Source organism: Doryrhamphus excisus, linkage group LG6 (genome assembly GCF_037039965.1).
Source record: "Doryrhamphus excisus strain RoL-2023G ecotype Guam linkage group LG6, RoL_Dexc_Guam_v1.1, whole genome shotgun sequence".
NCBI lineage: Eukaryota > Metazoa > Chordata > Actinopteri > Syngnathiformes > Syngnathidae > Doryrhamphus > Doryrhamphus excisus.
Window position 1 is genome coordinate 6,051,824 of NC_136362.1, and position 26,209 is coordinate 6,078,032.

The 26,209-nt window shown below is 45.3% G+C and overlaps 1 protein-coding gene across 4 annotated transcripts; it reads right to left on the minus strand.

Annotated features, from left to right (window-relative positions):
* Window positions 1–5,164: 5,164 nt before the first annotated feature.
* On the minus strand, window positions 5,165–26,125 carry rassf3 (Ras association domain family member 3). Of its 4 annotated transcripts, none has more exons than XM_058066126.2 (7): window positions 25,516–26,125; window positions 22,099–22,223; window positions 9,495–9,602; window positions 8,697–8,870; window positions 7,808–7,895; window positions 7,460–7,575; window positions 5,165–6,734 (listed from the first exon to the last, which is right to left on the minus strand). In XM_058066126.2, the coding sequence occupies exons 1-7, from the start codon at window positions 26,018–26,020 to the stop codon at window positions 6,585–6,587; spliced, it is 1,266 nt and encodes a 421-aa protein (XP_057922109.2). In that variant the 5' UTR covers window positions 26,021–26,125; the 3' UTR covers window positions 5,165–6,584. The 4 variants fall into 4 exon arrangements, with proteins under 4 accessions (XP_057922109.2, XP_078647386.1, XP_078647387.1 ...); XM_078791260.1 differs by lacking the exon at window positions 25,516–26,125 and adding an exon at window positions 23,953–24,111; XM_078791261.1 differs by lacking the exon at window positions 25,516–26,125 and adding an exon at window positions 22,296–22,449.
* Between the last annotated feature and the right edge of the window lie 84 nt (window positions 26,126–26,209).

The following is a 26,209-nucleotide window of genomic DNA, read 5'->3' on the forward strand; positions in this document are numbered from 1 at the left end:
CCAGGAATGTTTTATTTCTGTTGACATGTCTGTGCTCCACACGCTCCACACGTTCTTCTTGATTGGTTGAACGTCCAACGCTCCGTGGAGGACGGCCAGGAAGGGCAGGTCGGTGCTGCCCAGGTAGGCCCGCCCCCGGGGCTGGAAAACATCGCTGAAGGCCCACGTCAGCCGGCCTTCGGGGTCGTGCAGGGAGGCCACCGGCCGGCCGTCCCGGGCCAGGTCCAGCACCGGAGCACGGCATGAGCACCTTGTTGAAGCTCAGAGGAACCACCTGACCGCAGACATCACAATCATTCCAACTTGCTTCTAATGCACTTTTATGGACGAGAACATAAGAGACACCTCACACTTCTCACCGTGACAAGCATCCAAAAACGGCATAAAATGGCCATCTTTGATGGCGCTGATTTCTGACAAAAAACGTAAGGGGTTAGTATGGCGTTTTTTCAGTTTTTTTCAACTTGCTGCTAATGCACTTTTCTGGTGAAAAAAACACGGGAAACCTCACACACATGCATTAGGGAACCCAGGAGGACCCAAAAATGGCATAAAATGCCGGAGTTTGAGGGCGTCGATTTTTGACAAAAAACGTAAGGGGTTAGTATGGCGTTTTTTTCAGTTTTTTTCAACTTGCTGCTAATGCACTTTTCTGGTCAAAAACACAGTGGAAACCTCACACACACGCATTAGGGGCCCCAGAAGCACCCCAAAATGGCATAAAATGCCAGAGTTTGAATTTCATGATTTTTCACAAAAAACGTAAGGGGTTAGTATGGCGTTTTTTTCAGTTTTTTCAACTTGCTGCTAATGCACTTTTCTGGTCAAAAAAACACAAAAAACCTCACACACACTAAACAGGGGCCCCAGGAGGACCCAAAAATGGCATAAAATGCCAGTGTTTGAGGGCGTCGATTTTTGACAAAAAACGTAAGGGGTTAGTATGGCGTTTTTTTCAGTTTTTTTCAACTTGCTGCTAATGCACTTTTCTGGTCAAAAACACAGTGGAAACCTCACACACACTCATTAGGGGCCCCAGAAGCACCCCAAAATGGCATAAAATGCCAAAGTTTGAGGGTGTTGATTTTTGAAAAAAACGTAAGGGGTTAGTATGTTGTTTTTTTTCAATATTTTCAACTTGCTGAAAATGCACTTTTCTGGTCAAAAATACAGCGGAAACCTCACACACACTCAACAGGGGGCCCAGAAGCATCCAAAAATGGCATAAAATGCCAGAGTTTGAGGGCGTCAATTTTTGACAAAAAACGTAAGGGGGTTAGTATGTCGTTTTTTCAGTTTTTTTCAACTTGCTGCTAATGCACTTTTCTGGTCAAAAACACAGTGGAAGCCTCACACACATGCATTAGGGGCCCCAGAAGCACCCCAAAATGGCATAAAATGCCAAAGTTTGAGGGCGTCAATTTTTGACAAAAAACGTAAGGGGTTAGTATGGCGTTTTTTCAGTTATTTTCAACTTGCTGCTAATGCACTTTTCTGGTCAAAAACACAGTGGAAGCCTCACACACACGCATTAGGGAACCCAGGAGGACCCAAAAATGGCATAAAATGCCAGTGTTTGAATTTGATGATTTTTGACAAAAAACGTAAGGGGTTAGTATGGAGTTTTTTTCAGTTTTTTCAACTTGCTGCTAATGCACTTTTCTGGTCAAAAAAACACAAAAAACCTCACACATACTCCACAGGGGCCCCAGGAAGACCCAAAAAGGGCATAAAATGTCAATGTTCGAGGACAGTGATTTTTGACAAAAAACGTAAGGGGTTAGTATGTCGTTTTTTTTTCAGTTTTTTTCAACTTGCTGCTAATCCACTTTTCTGGTCAAAAAAACACAAAAAACCTCACACACACTAAACAGGGGCCCCAGGAGGACCCAAAAATGGCATAAAATGCCAGTGTTTGAGGGCGTCGATTTTTGACAAAAAACGTAAGGGGTTAGTATGGCGTTTTTTCAGTTTTTTTTCAACTTGCTGCTAATGCACTTTTCTGGTCAAAAACACAGTGGAAACTTCACACACACTCATTAGGGGCCCCAGAAGCACCCCAAAATGGCATAAAATGCCAGAGTTTGAGGGCGTCAATTTTTGACAAAAAACGTAAGGGGTTAGTATGTCGTTTTTTTTTCAGTTTTTTTTCAACTTGCTGCTAATGCACTTTTCTGGTCAAAAACACAGTGGAAACCTCACACACACGCATTAGGGGCCCCAGAAGCACCCCAAAATGGCATAAAATGCCAAAGTTTGAGGGCGTCATTTTTTGAAAAAAAACGTAAGGGGTTAGTATGGCGTTTTTTTTCAATATTTTCAACTTGCTGCTAATGCACTTTTCTGGTCAAAAACACAGTGGAAACCTCACACACACGCATTAGGGGCCCCAGAAGCACCCCAAAATGGCATAAAATGCCAAAGTTTGAGGGCGTCAATTTTTGACAAAAAACGTAAGGGGTTAGTATGTCGTTTTTTCAGTTTTTTTCAACTTGCTGCTAATGCACTTTTCTGGTCAAAAACACAGTGGAAGCCTCACACACATGCATTAGGGGCCCCAGAAGCACCCCAAAATGGCATAAAATGCCAGAGTTTGAGGGCGTCAATTTTTGACAAAAAACGTAAGGGGGTTAGTATGTCGTTTTTTCAGTTTTTTTCAACTTGCTGCTAATGCACTTTTCTGGTCAAAAACACAGTGGAAGCCTCACACACACGCATTAGGGAACCCAGGAGGACCCAAAAATGGCATAAAATGCCAGTGTTTGAATTTGATGATTTTTGACAAAAAACGTAAGGGGTTAGTATGGAGTTTTTTTCAGTTTTTTCAACTTGCTGCTAATGCACTTTTCTGGTCAAAAAAACACAAAAAACCTCACACACACTAAACAGGGGCCCCAGGAGGACCCAAAAATGGCATAAAATGCCAGTGTTTGAGGGCGTCGATTTTTGACAAAAAACGTAAGGGGTTAGTATGGCGTTTTTTTCAGTTTTTTTCAACTTGCTGCTAATGCACTTTTCTGGTCAAAAACACAGTGGAAGCCTCACACACATGCATTAGGGGCCCCAGAAGCACCCCAAAATGGCATAAAATGCCAAAGTTTGAGGGCGTCAATTTTTGACAAAAAACGTAAGGGGTTAGTATGGCGTTTTTTCAGTTATTTTCAACTTGCTGCTAATGCACTTTTCTGGTCAAAAACACAGTGGAAGCCTCACACACATGCATTAGGGGCCCCAGAAGCACCCCAAAATGGCATAAAATGCCAGAGTTTGAATTTGATTTTTTTTGACAAAAAACGTAAGGGGTTAGTATGGCGTTTTTTTTCAGTTTTTTCAACTTGCTGCTAATGCACTTTTCTGGTCAAAAAAACACAAAAAACCTCACACATACTCAACAGGGGCCCCAGGAAGACCCAAAAAGGGCATAAAATGTCAATGTTCGAGGGCAGTGATTTTTGACAAAAAACGTAAGGGGTTAGTATGTCGTTTTTTTTTCAGTTTTTTTCAACTTGCTGCTAATCCACTTTTCTGGTCAAAAAAACACAAAAAACCTCACACACACTAAACAGGGGCCCCAGGAGGACCCAAAAATGGCATAAAATGCCAGTGTTTGAGGGCGTCGATTTTTGACAAAAAACGTAAGGGGTTAGTATGGCGTTTTTTTCAGTTTTTTTTCAACTTGCTGCTAATGCACTTTTCTGGTCAAAAACACAGTGGAAACTTCACACACACTCATTAGGGGCCCCAGAAGCACCCCAAAATGGCATAAAATGCCAGAGTTTGAGGGCGTCAATTTTTGAAAAAAAACGTAAGGTTAGTAAGGCATTTTTTTCAATTTTTTCAACTTGCTGAAAATGCACTTTTCTGGTCAAAAAGACACCGGAAACCTCACACACACTCAACAGGGGGCCCAGAAGAGCCCAAAAATGGCATAAAATGCCAAAGTTTGAGGGTGTTGATTTTTGAAAAAAACGTAAGGGGTAAGTATGTCGTTTTTTTTCAATATTTTCAACTTGCTGAAAATGCACTTTTCTGGTCAAAAATACAGCGGAAACCTCACACACACTCAACAGGGGGCCCAGAAGCATCCAAAAATGGCATAAAATGCCAGAGTTTGAGGGCGTCAATTTTTGACAAAAAACGTAAGGGGTTAGTATGTCGTTTTTTTTTCAGTTTTTTTTCAACTTGCTGCTAATGCACTTTTCTGGTCAAAAACACAGTGGAAACCTCACACACACGCATTAGGGGCCCCAGAAGTACCCCAAAATGGCATAAAATGCCAAAGTTTGAGGGCGTCATTTTTTGAAAAAAAACGTAAGGGGTTAGTATGGCGTTTTTTTTCAATATTTTCAACTTGCTGCTAATGCACTTTTCTGGTCAAAAACACAGTGGAAACCTCACACACACGCATTAGGGGCCCCAGAAGCACCCCAAAATGGCATAAAATGCCAAAGTTTGAGGGCGTCATTTTTTGAAAAAAAACGTAAGGGGTTAGTATGTCGTTTTTTCAGTTTTTTTCAACTTGCTGCTAATGCACTTTTCTGGTCAAAAACACAGTGGAAGCCTCACACACATGCATTAGGGGCCCCAGAAGCACCCCAAAATGGCATAAAATGCCAGAGTTTGAATTTGATTTTTTTTGACAAAAAACGTAAGGGGTTAGTATGGCGTTTTTTTTCAGTTTTTTCAACTTGCTGCTAATGCACTTTTCTGGTCAAAAAAACACAAAAAACCTCACACATACTCAACAGGGGCCCCAGGAAGACCCAAAAATGGCATAAAATGTCAATGTTCGAGGGCAGTGATTTTTGACAAAAAACGTAAGGGGTTAGTATGGCGTTTTTTTTCAGTTTTTTTTTCAACTTGCTGCTAATGCACTTTTCTGGTCAAAAACACAGTGGAAACCTCACACACACGCATTAGGGGCCCCAGAAGCACCCCAAAATGGCATAAAATGCCAGAGTTTGAGGGCGTCAATTTTTGACAAAAAACGTAAGGGGTTAGTATGTCGTTTTTTTCAACTTGCTGCTAATGCACTTTTCTGGTCAATAAAACTGGCCTGAGAAGCATATATATATATATGTATATATATATATATATATGTATATATATATATATATAGCAGGGGTCAAGAGGAGGAGCTGTAAAAGAGAGAAATACCAACAAATGAGTTTGAAAGTTGGTCTTTAATAGCTGCACGTGACTGATTACAACGTCAAACCTTCGGCGGGAAAAAACCAAACCATGGAATAATCTTCAGTTAGCAGAAGCTACAAAAACAGGAAGGCACGGCCAAAGAGCCAAGCGTCCAGCCACTCCTCCTTGAAACATGGCCGACAGGCAATGAAAGAACGTTTAGGTTCCATTGTAATGTGCGACTTCTACTGTCAATACTGGAGCTCACGTGCGTCCACAGTTGCCATGGTGACGCGTCACGTGACACATACGGCTCACTCAGCGCCACGGACACAACCACAAACAGCGTTTAGGTGATCAAATATAAAGTGTAGAGTGTAAAAACAAAAATCCACCAGTTTTCCCTGAATGAAGTCGTTTAAAGTGCCCCCCCTCCCCCTCCCCCTCCCAAAACGCAAACATCTTTAGTTGATACAACTCATGTAAAGAGATACAAGAATAACAATAACATATTTCATACGCATTTCCATTGAGGTGGGGAGCACAGAAAGGGCAAAATGATGCCAATTTTATTTCATTTCATTTGGAGCATAAAAACCAATCATTTTCTGGAGAACCAACCGCCTTTTTATCCAATTTGGGAGAATGATAGACATTTCAGCAACGCCCCCTTTTGACCTTTCTATGCTTCCACGTAAAGCCAGTGTTTCATAGACAAATAAATCACTTTAAATAGAACTCTACTCGATATATGTAGCCTCTAAATCTCTAAATCCCCCCCCCCCAGGCAACACCGCTAAAATATCTTTGGTTACGAGAGAATAGGAATAATCCTAGAAAAATAAAGCCGTGGAGGAGCGTGGTTGCAGCTTTGTCCACCAGAGGGTGCTGTTTCCACACGGCATGTACCCGTGGAGGAGCTTTTCATTTGAATCCAGCAAATAATCCCAGAAGTCTCCTCCTTCCTTCCTTATCTCGCCTGGTCCTCTTTTCCAAGCCATCCGGCACAGGGGGGGCTGAGGGTGCCAGATAAGAGCACTTTCTATTTAAAAAAAAAAAAAAGGGCGCCGCTATCAGCGCTCGGCCCCTTCAACGTGTTTTCATTGTCTGCGACTCTGCCCCCGCTTCTATTCTACTTCCTGTATCGCCCTTTATCATCTACTTTCCCGATCCGCTTTACTCTAACCCAACCTTCGCTTCTTCTTCACGGCCCGCAATGCTGCTCTTCTTCCTCCTCCCTCCTTCAACGGGGAGCGTCATGTGATTGTGTCGCCGCCACAGTTCAACTCTTTGCAATAAAAAGCGTCACCCATATAAATTAAGTCAATGAAATTCTGTACACACTTGAGTCTCCATGCTTTGGCACGTCAGTCCTTTTCTGTCTTCGTTCGGACTGGTAGAATCCTCCCGAGGCCGCAAAGTTCCCTTCGGTGTTGCTGGCGAGCCGACATCTACGAGGGCCCTCGCAGGTCCCTCAACGCATCCTTCAGTCTCTGGCGGTAGACGCCGTAGCGGCGAATCACCGCCTCCTTCTGCTCCTCCTCCTCTTTGTCCAGGATACGCAGGAAGTTGCGCAGCTCCGGGACGGAGAAGGCGTCCCACTGAGGACGGACGGGAAGGAGGACACGTCACGTGACAAGACGTGGCAAAATAACCAACACGCGCTTCAATGATGGCACAGCTTTAGGGGCTGGCTGGTTCGTCCCGTACCTAATGGAGTGGCCACTGGACCCCACCCCCCTCCCCCCCCACCCCACACTCGTTTGTGCAATTCAAGTCAACATTTGTGCTGCCTTTGTTTATGAGTTTCATAGGGAAAGCAAAGTTCACCCCGTTAGCTGCTAATTACACCAAAATAGTCCCTTTCCGTTTGTGCTGCGTTTGTGCCGTTTGTGCAATATTAGTTCTTGAACTTATTGAACCTAAGCTCACTCCAAATGAAACCTAAATCAACCCAATCGTTTGTGCAATTGCAATGAACGTTTACGCTCCTTTTTTTGTAGCTATTAGATTCTTTTATAGGCCAATCACAGTTTTGTGCTGTTTTGTGAAATAAAAATTGACCCAATCATTTGTGCAATTGCAATGAACATTTACACAATTAGATTCTTTCATATGTCGATCAGTTTTTCCCTTCTTTGTTTGTGCTGTTTTGTGCAATAAAAATAGCAAATGATTAAAGATTTAAGGGTCCAGCAAAACGAACTACCAAACAAAAGCAGCACAAACGGTCATTTTATTTGCCTGAAACAGCACAAATAGGACAATTTGGGTTTGGGGGGGGTTTTTGCATGGGGGGGTGGGGGGGGGGGGGACTACGACTTACCATGACTTCTCCGGTCTGCTGCTCTCGCAGGACGAAGCCCAGTGTGTCGTTGTCGGGGCCCGCCACCAGACGAAGGAACAGCGGCTGCTCGCCATCGGCCAGCTTGCACACGTACACTGGAGGACACACACACGCACACACGCACACACACACACACACAGTACAAGTTACTCTAGACATGTTTTACTAATAGAAAGCCCCAAAACAGGTTGTAAAAGTTCAAACAAATCATAAAACTTAGTCAATAAATATCTTATTGGAACCCACGGCCGCAACAGCTGTGTGTTATTGGTGTGTGACGCCATCAACATTGCACACACACACACAGAGAAACAGGAAGTGCGTTACCTTGCTCCTCACGGCGGTAGCGTTTGTACAAGGCGTATTTGGCCGGGTTGTCTGCTACGGTGAACTTATTCAGCAGCGCCACGATGACCTACACACAACAAACGCAACCTCATGAATCGATCAATCATCATTTTACTGCCTTAACGCCTACGTCCGTGTTTCCCGTACATTAGTTATTGATTTGGATCATCCATAATGGGAATAATCTATCTGGGGCTACCTGGTCACCCTTGCTAATGCTAACCACAGTGAGTGTATTACAAGTATATATTACTACATGTACTTTATCATTTGTATTATTTCATCATTAAACATATGTACCTATGATGTATTTGAAATGATTATGTCTTGCTCATAAACAAACACATTATAACGGGACTGCCTGTGAATGTAGCTTAGCATTACCAGTATGCTTCCAAACTTTATTACTACAAAACATGTATTTTATATATGATAAACTTTGTTATTATTTCATCATTGAAACATTATATATTAAGTTTGATTTTCTTAGTGCTTTTGTGGCGAGCCGCCACTGGAAGATTTGCCGCTACATGTTTGTTAAACCCATTATATTGGAACTATAATATATTATTATTATTATTATTAAGATACTAATTTCCATATATTTATTATTTTCCCTGCGACCCTAGTGAGTTCAAGCAGCAGTGAAAAGTATTTTTACAGCGCCACCTGTTGGCACTGGCTGACACATCAACACATTATAATGGGACCTTGTGGTTCCAACTCCGTACAGCAGGTGGCATCCTAACTGTGCTTCCCAGCACACCTCCCACGCCCCTGGTCTGCCAGAGAGTAAGAAGAGGTAGCAGGAGACCAACACGGACCAATCACATCTCACGACACGATCGGGGGGGTGTGTGCACGCCACCTGTCTGACGGTGTTGTTGGAGCTTATGTGGAGCGTGTTGGTGACTCCTCGGGGCAGGTAGAAGGCCTCGCCCGCCGCGTCTCCGCCCGCTCCCCTCTGGCCCCCTCGCACCGTCACGGGCCTCCTCAGGTCCATTTGGACCTTAATAAAGCCGGTGTAGACGCCGGTGGAACCCTGGGAGACAAGACATGTTGGCGTTGTCAGGGACAGATGGCCTCAGACGTCCCGCAGCGTCTTAATCTCATCACTTTGTTGCTGGCTGGCTGTGCGTGTCGGATCAACAGGAAGCAAAGATAGGAGCAAAGGGAAGATGGAGCGATAGACGGGCAGAGGAGGACGCAGACGTGATGAGACACGTCATGGAGGACATATTACGACGAGGAACCAATTAACCACGGTGAACGAGGGATGTGTTTTTGACCAATCCCTGTCCACCAATCCTAGCTCCGCCCCTCTGAAGGGTGCCTAAAAGTGCTGGGGTAAGCAGGAAATGGTGGTTTAGGTATCTTTCAGCTAGAAAGTAGAGCGTGAAGTCAAACGCGGATACACGTGTGATGTGGAAACGTGTGCACGGTTCGAAGAAGGCGGGTCTGGAGTGTGCAGGACTCGGGACACCTTCCTCCCTGCGGAGCAGAACAATAGCAGGAGCGGTAAGATGCCTGGAATGTGGAGCAAACGTCAAGATGGAAGATGGAAGTTGAAGATCCCGGCGTGCTGACGTCACGCTGATGTCCCGCTGCCAAAACAAATGACTTCATGCACACACACGAGGAGCCTTGCTGGCCAGTGTGGACTCACCAGGGTCATTTTCAGGTGGTCTCTGGTCCTGGTGTTGTACTGCTCAATCTTCTGCCTGATTTCCTCCCTGCTGAACTCCGTGCGCAGCTTCCTGTCCTTCTCCACATCCTGACAGAACCAGAAGCACACCATGAGTCATGCATGGGTGAGGGTGGGGGGCGCCCTTACGCAAACACAGACCGCCTGCAGCCAGACCACAAGAGTCCAGATCCAATCATCGTATGTCAAAACACTTGCACATGGCTCCATCTTGTTTGTGACATTAAAAATGTTCATTTGTATTTTGGAATCACTTTTTTCCTCCAGTAAGGTTTTATTCCTATGCAAATTAGATGATGATGTCATTATGCCCCTCCCCCAATCCACTGCCGCCACAAATAGATTGCAGTCCTGGGGAGGCTACAAGCATTGTCATTCATGTACATGTGAGCACCATGCTGCTCTGCTCTATTAAACACACACACACACACACACACACTCAGCAGGAGGCTGCATGGAATGGCCTCCTTATAAGGAGAAGAAGCAGTTGGAGGAGACATGGAGGTGCTATCAGTCCGTCGTGTTTAAACACTCCACTCGTTATTGGTGCATTCTATCCTAGAAGCCACCAATGTCATATTTCTTTCTCATATTTGCTTCATTCATCCACGGTAACAGCTCGCGTCCACGTGCTCATGAACGCACCGTCTCTACCCTGACGTGACTTTCCACGCCAAGCGCTCGGCTTAGGAGCAGGAAGTGGCAGGTAAGGAGATTAGCGCCATCTCTGCGCCCTCAAGCCAGAAGGTATTGAGAAGAGTTGAGAAGGCGGGCATACGAGGGGGGGGTTCAAAGGAAGCGAGAAGATCCAAACAAACGTGAGAAGCCGAGCGGAGCGGCGTAGCAACACAATGAGGTCATGAGCCTGAAGGAGAGCGGCGGGTCCTCGCCGGGAGGCTGAAAGACCGACATGGAGCCTCGCACCACTAGCGCTCAAGACCAGGGCACCCGTGCCCGTGTGGATTTTAATCTTTGGCTTCCTTCTCAATGTGGGCCGTCCTCTTATCTCCGTCACGCACACCTGCAGCATTCCGCTCTTTATCTGCGTGTAAACACATGATGTCACTTAGCATGCTAAGCTAGACTCAACATGACACTGATGGAAGAAAGGCTTTCCCGTACATTCATTTCTTTGTGAGGACATTTGGACTGCCACAGATACATGTGGCGCTACTCGTCTGCCTTCGCATATAAACACTTTACGATGGGACTGTCCCGTACAGTAGATGGCACAATCGCTCTGCTTCTTTGCGCACCTGCTTTCCAGAGAACAAGAAGACGTAGCAGGAGGGCTTATGTATATTCAGCAGGTACGGTGGTTGAATACACAAATATGCATGTTTAAGCTAATGTTGGGAACTTAATGCTGTCTTGCTTGTGACTTTGAGAAAAACAGACAAAAAGAAGCAACAGCAGAAATGTTTTTGACACCCCCCCTCCCTCCACAAATAGGTTGCAGTCCTGTGGGACACCCTGCAATCCAACATAGGAAACCAGAAGTTAAAAGACCACGACCCAGTTCATCTTCCTAGGTAGTTATTTTGTTTCAGTGTGTCCATTTGCCCCCCCCCCTCCTCTACATGCTACTTCCTGTTGCGTCCACAGGGGGGAAGTTAAGATGGACCACACCTTTCCCACACTGCATTCCTGCATGCACTAATAGGTGAGCCAGTTCCTCTAACCGACCGACCCGTTGAGGGAAATGTCTAAAAAGGAAGAGAGACGTGTGAAGGAGACGTAAAAATGAGCTTCAGTCAGCACATAGAAGCCGAAGACGACGACGCCGCCGCCGCCGACTGGCGTGTGCGCCACAAAAGACAAACAGTCGGTGTGGTTGACTGTTTCAGACACAAACGGTCAGGCTTCAACTCCCAGCACAACCCACCAGAGTCTCCTGGAGGCCGGACCACCCAGAGAAGACAGCAGCGAGAGCAGAGACCTCGAGGCAGGAAGACCAAACCAGAGCTAAAACCTTCTAACGTGTTGTAGACCGGGGGAGGTGGTGTGGAAAGAAAACTCCTTCGGTCGCTTCTAGGCATGCCGATGTGTGCCTGGATAAGTTCTTTGTTCTTTCTTTGTTCTGTCGTTTTGGATGAAAGTTCAAAAGGAAGGGTTGGAAATGCACTTGTTGGACACAGACTAGTTTTCTTAATATTAGGCAAGACCAGAGCGCAGACTAAGCCCTCCATTGGATTGGATGCTCACCTGGAGGCCTAAGTTTAGACGCTAACCAGCAACGTGGTTAGTTTGGAGCTTGTTTTTGCCCCACAGGGAGGTGGACATTACGTCCATTATACTCGTTATGTCCTGTCCTCCAAACAATAATGAAGATCCCATATTGTCTAATGGCGGCATAGTAAGATCTGTGAAAAAAGAACATGAATCCATGTCTGTCATGCAAAGCAAGGCACGCTGCTATCTGGTGTGCTGCCGCTTATTTTGCGTGTGTTTCATTAATATTTAGCCTTTTCCTTCTTTGACACACGTCTGCATGGCGACCGTGTGATGAGTCAGTCGGATGAAGCAAGCCGTTAGTGTTAGTCATTTCCTAGTAACATCAGCGATGTGTCGGTAAAGCTACTTGTATTGTTACGCAATGGTAGCTAAAGTCGTGTATCATCTACGTGTCGTTGCAAGTCCACGCCGTGCTCGGCGGGGTCACACAGCGAGGGCGTCGGCGTGGTGCTGCTCTGTGATTGTTTATAATGACAGGTGTAAAGTAGGTCATCTCTGTTCGTAATGACAGGTGTAAAGTCGGTAACACAGGAACCAAAACACGCTGATGATAGTGACGCTGCAAGCCACCGCAAGCGCCATCACTCGGATGTCTGATGACACACGGCATGATGGGCCGTGTGTCACGCTACACGCAGGCAACACGCTGTGACGAGACGACACGATGGGGCTTGGTTTTACGGCACTAAACCAGGCCGGTCTGTCATACAGGGCTGCTATCTATTTGTGGTGGTACTGTGAGGGGACGCAATCATGTTGTCCTTCCAAAACCACTAAAATTAACTTTCTTCTGTCGCTTCTTTTCGTGTTTTTTGGGGGGGTGTAACAACCAAGACAGGCCCCCCCTATGGGTGCTTTTAGAACAGAAGGGGGGACTAAACAGCAAATATGGCTACAACTACAAGTCAACTTTCTTTTTGTGGCGACCCGCAATTTTGATCCAAAAGACCATTTTTGTTCACATGGCCAAAAGACACGCCCACTCTACCTGCTCTGAACCGCTAAGCCAAGCTAACGTGTCTCTTGTACACTTCCAGGCAACGTTAGCTCATATTCTCTGTGACGCAAGCCACCTTTTATATTCCTCTGCTACACGACCAAAGTACACTTTGTGTGTGTGTGTGTGTAGCCATAAAAGTGCATGGTTACTTTGGAGAGCCTTGTAAAAAAAAAAAATAAATAAATGCTTGTAAGAGTGGCCGTGGCTACAGCAGGAAGTGACATACAATAGACAAGGCGAGTGCTGGGATGGGGTGGGGGTGGGGGGGTGAGGATGGATGGACAGATGGAGGAAGGAAGTCTAGAGAGGAAAACATTTTCTAGAGAAGCATGGTATGTTTTTCCCCAAACAGATACCTATTAAACTCTGCTTTTTGACACCACCGTGGTACCCATAACTTTTTAATATCTTTTAAATGATATTTAAATGTAGTTTGTGCATGACTGGGCGGTGTGACTCAATGGAGGGCAAAAACTCACGTTTCAGGTGGCGTATTAGAGCCTCGTTGAAAAAAATACCCCATCTTCTGACTGCCTGGCCTCCATGTTGACCACTCGGCAAGTCAGAAATTTATGAATAAAAATCTTTGATATTATTTTAAACTGTCACTAACTTAAGAGAAAAAAGTCCTACATTTCTGAGAATAAAGTCATGAATTTACAAGAAGAAAAGTCGTAATATTATGACAATAGTCACAAGATTAAGAGGAAAATGTCGTAAATTTACCACAATAAAGTCAGAAATGTATTTAATAAAATAAAGTTGTACATTAATGAGGATAAAGTTGTAAATTTACAAAAATTAAATTAAATTTTTATTTACAAAATAAAGTTGTAAATTTGTATTAAAAAATGTATTCGCAAAAATAAAGTTGTAAATTTATGAGAAAAAAAGTCTTACATTTATGTAAATAAAGCCATACCTTTACAAAAAAAGAAGTTGTAATATTACATGGGAAAAAAGTCCTAAATTTAAGAGGGACAAATGTCAAATCTGTGAGAATAAAGTCAGACATGTATAAAAATAGTTGTAAACGTATGAGAATAAAGTGGTAAATGTATAACAAAACAATTCTTACAGTTATGAGAATAAAGTCTGAATAATGAAGCACTTTGGGGCGTGGCACTGCCGTTGTCATAATTCCTTCATATCTGCCGGTTTCCCATACATTCATTTATTTGACACTCTGATGTTTACTTCAGCTCGTGGGGGCAGCAAACGCAGTTGCTTCAAGATGTCAAAACATTTCAATCAAAGACAAAACTCTTAAGGATGGCCGATCAATAATACATGAAGCATGTCCACTGGATGCACACTGCACCAGACAAGAGGAGCCAACCTCACGTATGGAGCAACGAGGCGTCAGGTTGCAGGTAACTTAAGTCAGAGAGCGACAGGAGGAGATAAATTATGAAAGATGCCCTCATAGATGGTGTACAGATGGGACCTCCAGATCCTCTTTGGGCAAATCTCCCCCATCCAACCCTGTCTTCTACATCTCCCTCATGGACTCCTTCACTACATCCATAAACTTCCTCTTTGGTCTTCCTCTCATCCGGACATGTCCCAACCATCTCAGTCTGACTTTATCTCCAACGTCTCCATGAACATGATTGTGTGGTGGAACTTTTGTTCAATGTTGTGAAAGGCACAAAGAAGGCGCCACGCAGCACGGCTAACAACGCAGCCGCTAGCAAGACGGGACACAGCAGCGTGTGTCTGCGCGTCCTGGGGGCTTGGCGGGATTATCCTCTAGTATTTCTCCATGACACACAAACCGAGCTGTCGGTCAGCGTGGCATTTGCACACAGAGACGCCTTTGAGGCCGTGCGAAGGTGGAACGGAGGCGTTGAGAATGCGCTGCGCGGAGGCTTCCTTCCATCTGTTTCAAGTGGAAATGTGTTTGATGTCTTTATGACTAGATTCATATCTACAGCGCCTGGACTTTGAAGTCCCGTTGCACGTTTGGACGGTGTGTTTCTACACAGAACCCGTCCGTCAATGTCTCTTTGTGTGTCTTTGTGGACGCTCCCCTTTATTAAATGTCACTTTGGACGGCCCCGCAGCTTGACGCCTCCATGAGAAACTTGTGCAAATCGTCTCCCTGGGAGACGCTCTCATTAAAAACTGTGGATGGATGACACACTAACTGACATGTTGCTTATTCTCACACACACACACACACACACACACACACTTTCTATTCCAAATAAAAAGCAACCAAACAAACACAAGAAGCTTCTACTTTTCAGACACAGAACCAGTAATTTCATACACATGTTCCCCGGGGGTCACGCCCCCTCTGCGGCTGCAATTAGTGCTGGCATGCGGGGAGCCACCAAAGGACGGCGGGTGTCCCACTGAGGGCTTGAGGCCACATCTTAAGACCTCTATGGGCCGCATTGTGCATCTACACACACACACACACAGAAACTAATGTTATAGGGGGCACATGAACACACACAGCAACAAAATCCTCCCAGTGCACAACAAATCTGCATTGTCTGTCAACACTGCATGCTGGGAACGGCTTGTCGTGTGTTCAAGGGTGACATTTTAACATTTTTAACCAAAAACCCTCCACAGGGAAGCCCAAAAAGTCCTGGTGCAAAGCAGCAACATGGCTAGCTTGCAATCCCCAAATAGATGTAAATCTAATCACCACTTCATATGACGTATTAGGGTCAAGTCTTAACAACTCAAAACAACACAAGGCGGGAGGGGTGGGGGTGGGGTCATTTGTGGACTTTCAGGTTAAACAGCCGTGGTGTGGGGGGGGGGTTAAGCTTGAAACTGGTTGCTCAGCAAATACATGCGGCCGTGCATACCAACCAAACCGTATTGAAGAATCTGTCCAGTTAGCGTTAGCTTCCCCATTGCAGACATGTTACGCATGTTGGGAATAAAATACGTGTTGTGTGAAATTGTGGTGGGTCATTTGGACAATTCGTCATTAAACAAGTGAGGAAACGAGCTGGTTTGTGAGCTCATATTCCTCCATTCATGCTGATATGGTTGGGAGAAGAAGGGCAACAACAGGTGGACAAAAGCTCGGCTTGGTTTTGCCATGGTAGTCCTTTTTTAATTCGATACAAGCCCAACACAACTAAATCATTTTTTTAACTCAATGTTTCATTAACGTGTACATTTGTGAAGAAGTGAAATGGATTGAATTGGTAAAAAAGTCAATGTAGTTCTGAACGATAGCCCTTTAAACCAACAAGTGGTCACACGGTGGAAGGCCAAAATACAAGAAATACATTTTTACGAGTGTATTATTTCATGGATCTTTACCTTGTTCTCTGTGACTTTTCCCAAAGGTTTCTTAAAGAAAGAAGTCCTGGCCGTGAAAAAGTATTCCTCGGAGTCGTCCTCCAAGCTACTGTAGCCACTGCTCATGGTGCTATTCCACGTCATTGGAGGGAATAAACTTCTATTCTCCAACTCGGCTTCATCAAACACTCCACAAAAACGTAGATGTTCTTCAAAAAACAACCCAAAAAGTAAATCGGCGTGAAAAAAGTTCTCCTTCGGCGCTAGCTTGCTGTTTGTTAGCTAAGGGATCATTTCCGCCTTCCAAGTCTTCTTCTCTCCACCGGAGAGACTCATTTAACCGTCCCCATTTTTGAAAGACGCGTGTCTTTACACAAACAAATGCCGGCTGTGTTTAACTTGTGTCGACATTAAAATAAATACCATGGGGAAAAGTTTGTTTTCCAGCTCGCAAAGAACCCTACGTTTGTTACGCCGACTCGTTGCAAATGACGAAAGACACTACAGCGAGGATACAGTAAGACCACGCCCACCACGAGGACCAACCGCAGCCAACCAATCACCAGCGAGTGTTGCTGCCCCAACCGCTATGTGAATGCCAACCAATCAGCGCTCGTGTTGCTGGTATTCGTGTCACTCATACCGAAATAAGTAACCGAAATGTCATTGTTTTGATTTAAACAAAAGTGATTAACAAAAGAGTAACAAAAGTGGATGATCAGAAACAACACATACATAATAACATGTAGATCTAAGATTTGGTGCCATATTATCACCATTTAAAGGCTGCCATCTGGAAGATCACTGTCACTCAGCATAATCACAAGTAGGCTTTAAAAACACACACCACCGCAGGAAGGAATATGGTTAGCCACATTCCTAAAAATAAAAGGTCAGCAGCAGTGTGGGACAGAGATGCTGCACATTAACGTCAAGGTTAAGATGACTGGACACGCTTTTATTCAAAGACGGGTGGGACAAAAAGCACCACTTTGGCCAGTCGTACGGCACATGTGCACTAAATCACCCCGAACACCGCCACCCGGGGAGATGTTTACACTGACAAGCTCTCATCTGAAAGCTGCACAAGGCACCCAAAATAAACGTGGCACAAAAGGGGCAGCCAGGCCGCCATCCATCGTCTTGTCTTTTAAACAAATCCAACACGCACGCACGTACGCATACGAGATAAGCAGGCCTGGCTCGCCCTTTAGCTCGCCATGAAAGGGCTGGAATCACACAAACACGGTGGGCGTGGTCGGGCGCGTGAAATGAGTTGGACACGTGAAACCCATGCATCAATATGTAGGTGCTCACGTTGTAACAGGCTGTAATGTGCTGTAACACGCTGTAACACACTGTAACACGCTGTAACACATAACACATGGTAACATGCTGTAACACGCTGTAACATGCTGTAACATGTAACACATTGTAAACACACTAACATGCAACATGTTGTAACACATTGTAACATGTTGTAACACGTTGTAACACGTTGTAACACGTTGTAACACGTTATAACACATTGTAACATGCTGTAACATGCTGTAACATGCTGTAACATGCTGTAACATGCTGTAACATGCTGTAACATGCTGTAACATGCTGTAACATGCTGTAACATGCTGTAACATGCTGTAACATGCTGTAACATGCTGTAACATGTGACATGCTGTAACACGTTGTAACACGTAAACACGCTGTAACATGCGACATGTTGTAACACGTAACACAGTGCAACACGTTGTAACGCGTTGTAACATGTTGTAGCACATTGTAACATGCTGTAACACGCAACATGCTATAACACGCGACATGCTATAACACGTAACACATTGTAACATGTTGTCGCATGTTGTAACACGTAACATGTTGTAACACGTTGTAACACACTGTAACATGTTGTAACACGTTGTAACATGCTGTAACATGCTGTAACATGCTGTAACATGCTGTAACATGCTGTAACATGCTGTAACATGTGACATGTTGTAACACATTGTAACACGTAAACACGCTGTAACATGCGACATGTTGTAACACGTTGTAACACGTTGCAACACGTTGTAACATATTGTAGCACATTGTAACATGCTGTAACACGCAACATGCTATAACACGCGACATGCTATAACACGTAACACATTGTAACATGTGGTAGCATGTTGTAACACGTAACATGTTGTAACACGTTGTAACACACTGTAACATGTTGTAACACGTTGTAACATGTTGTAACACATTGTAACACGTTGTGTAACACATTCCACAAAATTCCACCATTTTCCGCAACAACGTTCATATTGGAAAAGTAATGGACAATTTCTATAAGGTCCACGTTTCTCAACCCATCCCAACATTAAAAACATTCCACTTATTCAAGCTATTGATTTTACACATTCCAAAAATTCCCAATTTCCAAAAATTCTTCATCGTCCAACACCAATTTTCCTTTGATTCTAAAAAAAAACACAAAACACAAAAAAACCCCACAAACTTTCACATTTCAATCGACTCCAACATCAACTCCCTCAGGACAACATGGCTATTTATTGACACATTCTCCAAAAATCTGCCATGTTCTGTAATTCCACATTTTCCATGCCAACATTCCCATGGAAAAGCAGCCCTCCCAGCAGCGATGGGACTACTTGGCGATGTGGACGTAAAGCTGAGCTTCTGGAGCGCCGCTATTTCATCCTGACAGACTAAATTGAGGGTGTCGTGTGATGAAAGCGCACAGGAATGTGGATGCTGAGCGGGATGGCGCTCCAAGACTTGGGAAAAAACAAACAAGTCCCAATTGACTTGCTGTGGCCGTCCTTCCAGTAAAAAGATGCACAAGCAAAAAGGAAGCAAAGCAGCGATGAAAAGACGCCAGCTTGCAAATCGTAACACAAATCCACGGCGACTTCTTTTTCCTTTTTTCACAGCGCTCCTGTCGCATAGAGGATCTCTGACTGGCATTTTTGCAATTGGTTGTTAAAAATAGTGGCCCTGTCTTATAGAGGATCTTTGAGTCACGTTTTTCCAGCAGAGCGCTCCTGTCACATAGAGGATCTTTGGCTAGTATTTTTGCAGTCAGTGCTTTGAAACCGCACAGCGCTCCTGTCACATAGAGGATCTTTGACTACCTTTTTTTGGTAATTAGTCATTAACAACAGCTGAGCGCTCTGATCACATAGAGGATCTTTGTTTAGCATTTTTTAAATTAATCATTAAAAACAGCACTCCTCCCTAATAGAGGATCTTTGATTACCTCTTTTTTTGTTGGTTTTCATTGGTCATTAAAAACAGCAAGGTGCTCCTGTCACTTGGAGGATCGGCCATTAAAAACAGCGGAGCACTCTGCTGTTATAGAGGATCTTTGATTTAGCTTTTTTTTTTTGGTTCCCATTGGTTATTAAAAACAGTTCTCCTGTCGCATAGAGGATCTTTGACGAGCGTTTTTGCAGCAGTCAACTAAAAACAGAAGAGTGCTTCTGTCACATAAAGGATCTTTGATGGTGGTTTTGCAGTCAGTGCTTTGGGCAGGGAGAGCGTCCAAGTTTCATAGAGGATCTTTGAGCAGCATTTTTGCAGTCGGTGTTTAAATACAGAAGCGTGCCGGTCCGTCCTAAAAATGTGACCCCCCCCACCCCCCCCCCACCAAAAAAAACAATTGACTTGAATAGCAGTACCTTTGTCTGCACACACACACACACACACACACACACACACACAGAGTATGAGAGTACGAGGTCCCACCCTGATACCGATCTGTGTTTTTCTTTCAAGTTCCCTCAAAGGAAGCGGCAGGAAAAACTTTTCCAGCCCAGAAACCGGTTGAAGCGGTGCTGACCTGGTGGGCTAATCCTGGAGGTCTGGAGGAGGGAGACCCGCCCCAGACCCTCAACATCATGACCCACATGTCAGAGAGTGGAAGTGGGAGCCAGCTGGCCCAGCCTGCACATCATCTGCCAGGAGATTACACAATGCCGGGATTAGCCAGCCGCCGACAGGCGTGGTCCTCCGCCATGAGACCACCCTGACCCCCCCATCACCCAGCCACCCAGCCAGCCAGCCGGGGGTCATGTGACCATGCTGTTGTGTTTCACAGAGGCACATACAGTATGGAGAACTTCTTCTTCCTCCTTCACTACATCCATAAAGCTCCTCTTTGGTCTTCCTCCACGCCTCCTTCCTGGCAGCATCCTTCTACCAATACATCGGACATGTCCCAACCATCTCAGTCTGGCCTAAAGGACTTTATCTCCAAGGTCTCTGACATGTAATGTACTCCTTCCTGATCCTATCCATCCTGGTCACTCCCATCCTCATCTCTGCTACCTCCAGTTCTGCTTCCTGTCTCCAGACCAAACAACATGGCTGGTCTCACCACAGTTTGTATCCCTTTCCTTCAACATCCATCTAGTACGTTTGTAGGACATCATCTATAGATCTATGACATGGACATGTGACATGGACATGTGACATGGCCGTGGAAGATATCACACTAAATGGAGGATGGACGTTGGATGGAGGCACACAGAAGCACGCCACGTCGGCCCCGCCCACTTAATCCCTGAAAGATTAGGCCCATAATTCATGTCCTACGCCCCGCCCCTCCCACGGAACAACACAGCCATTGTGGCAAGACACGCAACATAACATCAACACAACACACTGGACACACCTTCAATCTCAACTTTATTGAAACACTGCAGTGGACAAAATAAGAAGGATTAGAAAGGACAAATATGGAAGAGAAAATTAGGATGCTCTTTTTCTTTGTGTGTCTCTATGACACAGAAACGACTAGAAACCAACTAGAACCCTTCTAGGACCCAGCTAGAACCCTTCTAGAACCCGGCTAGAACCCTGCTAGAACCCTGCTAGGCCTCCTCCCCACACAGAAGGAACCCAGCAGATACGGCATCTCGATGCCATTCAAGCTGAGACAGGATGAACGTTCACCTTTTGGAAAGAAAACACCCTCAATGCTCTCCTGGTTTTGTTAGAAACTTGAGAGAAACATCCTTGAAACATTCCTGATCTGTGACACCACCCTCAACTTTCACCTTTGGACCTTTGGCTTTCGTTTGGACGCATTCCCAAAGCGTGACCAGACCGTTATATGTATGTTATACGTAATGTATGATGTTATACTGTACATGACGTTACACAATGTCATGTTATTCATAGATAAAGGTGGACATATTGTATCGCTCACTGCATTTCTGGACGGGAGGAGGACTTTATGATGAAAAGCTCCATACTCCTGTATTGTGTAACCGTTCAACGATAGAAACACAGTAACACAAAACAGAAGTACACACACACACAGACATCTTCCAGGAATCATTCTTGGACGGTGACGCACACAAAGTGGGGGGCCAATATTTAAAGCAGACCCTCCAGAAAAGGTAAATATTATAGGATTATAATTGTATGTATTATTTTTCATTTTAAAAATATTATGACTAATTGTTTTGAATTATTTTGAATTTTTTCATACTTTAAAGTTCCAATTAAAAATATTTTTACATCAATTATTGTGTCATGGCAAGCAAGGTACAGCAGCCAATGTGGATCTGGCGCCCTCACGTGGAAACAAGCCGTACTACATCAACGCGTACACATAAATGACCGATGTGATGGGATTTGATGTAGTACGGTTTGTCTCCACAGAAAGGCGCTATATCCCCACTAGTTGATGTAGATTACTATACAGTCCATTTTTATTTATAATATTAAAATAAATGTATAAAATAAAATAATATACAAATAATATAATGTATTAATAATAAATATATAAATAACTAATTATTATTCATAGTAATTTAGATGATATAATAATAAAATTAATGCAATAAAATAATAATAAAATATTACAAAATAATACATAAAAATAATGAATAAAATAATAATAATAAATAATAAATAAATAATAATGAATGTAATTGTAGTGCTTATGCATGGTCAAGTTTGGAGACACATCCCATGAGTAAACGTTTGATGGCTGCTGCATGTGAACAACAATACATGTTGACAAGTGAAAGATCTTCGACTCACGTGCGGCGGCGTGTTGCTGACGTTGTTGTTGTTGTTGAGCCGGTCCTGGCTGGCAGGCGACGCCGCCGGTTGACAGTCCAGCGACACTCGGTCTCGACAGGCGGCGTGACACGCGTACTTGCAACCTGCAAACGCCACACAGACCGGTCACAAGCCGCACGCCTCACCTCTGACCTCTGGGGGCGACGTGACGCTACCTGGCCTCATCACCTGCCTGCCATGCGGGAGACTGCACAAGGCCCCGCCCATCTCCCCACCTTCATCCATCTATCACATCCTCTTCCTCCCTTGTCAATTCGGATAAATGGGTCTCTCTCTCTCTCTACGCACACACACACACACACACACACACACGTGCACACACACACAGCCACTGTGCTGTAGTGCTGAGTCGTGTGTTTGCGGACGGACTGCTGAGTCATGCTTTCTGGCCCGGCTGACGTGTGGCGTTGGGACGGACGGTCTGCTGGATTTCCCGCCGTCATCCAGCATCTCCGCTCATCCTGACACGAAGCGACTTCCTGCGGCCATCCATACGTGAAGGTCATGGGAAGGAAAGGAAGTAGGCCGCCAACACTAACCAACCAGCCACTAAGTCTCTCACTTTAACATATGCGTATGAATATAATAATATGAATAATATATCAATAATCTATAAGTAATATGAAGGTTGAAGGCCATGAAGCAAGTTTTAGCAAACCATGATTATTATTATTCACTTTCACAAAAATAAAGAGATGCACTCTGCTGGGTTTCAGGACCTGGTCAAAGATCCTCTCTGCAACAGGAGTGCTCTGCTGTGTTTAAAGTTGACTGCAAAAAAAAAACAACCAAAAAACACATCAAAGATCCTCTATATGAAAGAAGTGCCCTGCTTATTGTAAGGACCTAGTCAAAGATCCTCTATATGATACGAGCGCTCTGCTAATTTTAAGGATGTGGTCAAAGATCCTCTATTTGACAGTAGTGCTCTGATGTTTTTAAGGACTGACTGCAAATATGCTAGTCAGAGATTCTCTATATGACAGGAGCACTATGCTGTTTTTAATGATGGGCTGAGAAAAAAAACTAGTCAAAGATCCTTTATGCGACAGACACACTCTGCTGATTTTAAGGACCTACTCAAAGATCCCCGATATGACAGGAGTGCTGTGCTGGTTTTAAGGACCAGATCCTCTATGTGACAGGGGCACTTTGCTGTTTTTAAGGATAGACTTTGTCAACGCTAGTCAAAGATCCTCTATGTGACAGATGCACTTCTGCATTTTAGTGACCTAATGTACAAACGCCAGCCAAAGATTTTCTATGTGCCATCATGAGTGCTCTGCTGTTTCTAATGAATGACTGCAAAACCCTTAGTCAAAGATCCTGTATTTGACAGGAGCCCTCTGCTGTTTTTAAGGACCAACTGCAAAAAGCGCAGTCAAAGATCTTCTATATGACACAAGAATGGACTGAAAAACCCTGCCTGTCAAAGATCCTCTATATGAAAGAAACACTCTGCTGATTTTCAGGACCAAGCCAAAGATCCTCTATGTGACGGGAGTGCTGTGCTGTTGTTAGGAATGTGCAATAAAGGACATTGTGTGGGTTTGTGTGTTTTTGCAGGAGGATGCTAATGGAGTTTTGTGTGTGTGGAGGTCAGAGGTCACAGGGAATGATGCTGTCAAATAGTCCGGGTGTTGTCATGGCAACCCAGCAGTTACAGTTCAAAAAATCTTGCACATTTCGGGTCTTTGTCATGTGACGTAAAGTACAAGTACACACTCGTGTACACAGATACGGAGTAGATGCAGTACTACTTTCTGACATGCGGTATTTCCCTCCTGAGTAATCTTCTCCACGTGGACTCACCCGAGTTCTTCCAGAGCAGGCTGACCTCCAGCCGCCCCGAGCGTCTCATCACGGCGGGAAAACGGTAGAAAAACCCCGAAATCCTCCGGAAAGTTCTGCCAAAGTTCTTCACGACGCCCATCGTCACGCCGCACGCACGGGACACCCGCACAGAGACTCCTCCGCTACACACGCGCTACACATGCTACACACACGCTACACACGCTACACACACCGCCATCCATCATACCGATGTGAGTGTGTGTGTGTGTGTGTGTGTGTGTGTGTGTCCGAGCGGACAGCAGCTCCTCCCTGATCAGGCCGACCCCCGTCTGTGTGGGTCAGCTGCTTCCTTCTTGTTTGTTCAGCCATTGTCACACTTGGGCTCCACAAAACACACACACAGACACACACACACACACACACACACACTAATCACCATTTGCCTGAGGAACCTGGGGAGGTCTGAAGGTTTATGGATTGCACCTGGTGACTGGTCCATGGAAGCTGATTCAGATCCTTGGAGAAACAAGGATACGAGGGTGCAGTAAGTCCTCAAAAACAGCGGTCAACAGAGTCAAAGATCCTCTCTGTGACAGAAGCACACGGCTGTTTTTATGGGCCAACTACAAAAACAGTCAAAGATCCTCTATTTGACAAGGGTACATGCATTTTGCTATTTTTGAGGACCTACTGCAATCAAAAATAGTCAAAAGACAAAAGCACTGTGTTGTTTTTAAGGGCCCACTGCAGAATCCCAAGTCAAAGATCCTCTATGGGACAACAGCATTCTGCTGTTTTTGAGGATGAATAAAAAATCCCAAGTCAAAGATCCTCTATGGGCGCTCTGCTGTTTTTGAGGATGAATAAAAAATCCCAAGTCAACAATCCACAACGGGACCACTGCACTCTGCTGTTTTTGAGGACAAATACAAAAACACAAGTCAAAGATCCTCTATAGATACAAGAGCCTCCTGCTGTTTTTGGAAACATACTGCACAACACCAGTCAAAGATCCTCTGCATGACAAGAGTACTCTGCTGTTTTTGAGGACCTCGTACAATTTAAAAAAAATGGTCAAAGATCCTGTATGGATACAAGAGCGCTGTGCTGTTTTTGAGAATGTTGTTATGAAACAGACGACTTTACGAGTTGCTGCTGTTTGACAGACTTGGTCCTCAGACCCGATCCGGTTGGCCCGCATGCCAACAGCATTCCAGGCGGCCAGCCCTGGGTCCTGGTGCCCTGGGTCCTAGTGCCCTGGGTCCTGGTGCCCTGGGTCCTAATGCCCTGGGTCCTAGTGCCAGCCCCGCCTCCAAGGTGTTGTTACTAATTAGGACATGATTCATGATTACACGAATAACGATGATGATGATGATGATGATGATGATAATAATGACGGCCTTTTTCAAAGGACGACATTATTGTGGGGATGGAGCCTACCCCAGCTACTGTACTGCTCACCTGTCAATCACAGGACTACCCTCACCTACGGATCATTCACTCCACGTCATTAGAATCCAGTCCTAGTTGACGATTACGTCATGGAAAGTGATTCAAAGTAAAAGTGAAAGTGACACTCACCTGCGCAGGTGAGACCCCCGCTGAAGATGTACTTGCAGCATACGTCACACCAGGTGCCCTCCCCTCCAGACCCGAAGCTGTGGCCCTCCCCGGACTCCTCCTTCACCCTGGGGTCCTTCTCCCCCGGCGTGAAGATGGTCCTCACGTCAGGGGGTCTGAACCCCTTCCTCCGGCTCCTATGCGGCCCCCCGGCGGGCCCCTCCTGGCCCGGTCTGTCCCCGGCCTCCGGCCGGCCCTTGCATCGGTCCGCGCTCCTCAAAGCCTCCCGTTGAGCTCTGCCGCTCCAAGCCGCCTCCAGGCTCTCCAGGCTGGGCGGCTGAGGAGACAGGTGCCGCCGCACCACCTTCACCATCCCCGCCTTGTTGGCCTTGGAGAGCCGCAGCCTGGCGCCCGACGGCCGCGACGCTTCCTCCGATGTCGGCGGCGCTTGGCTGACGCGGACGGCGGGCAGCGGAGGGTCAGCCGAGGCGACGTGCTTGCGACCCCCTTGGTGCACCTCCTTCATCCTCACAGCCGGGCGGAGGCGTCGTGAAGCAGGCAAAGCGCCATTGCGTGGAGGGGACACTCCGAGCCTTCCTGATCGGCGTCCAGGAGCAGGTTGAGGCAGTCGGCTCGGTCCGGAACGGGTTGGATCTCATTTCACAGACGGCAGCCGAGCGGGCGGACACTGTTCAAAGTATTCCCCTTTCAAGAC

Coding starts and splice junctions, on each gene's coding strand:
- rassf3 (XM_058066126.2), bottom strand. CDS start 26,020: ATGAAGGAGGTGCACCAAGGGGGTCGCAAGCACGTCGCCTCGGCTGAC. Junction 9,603..22,098: donor TCAGCAACACGCCGCCGCAC/GTGAGTCGAAGA, acceptor TGGTTCTGTCAG/GATGTGGAGAAGGACAGGAA. Junction 6,735..7,459: donor AGCAGACCGGAGAAGTCATG/GTAAGTCGTAGT, acceptor GTCCGTCCTCAG/TGGGACGCCTTCTCCGTCCC.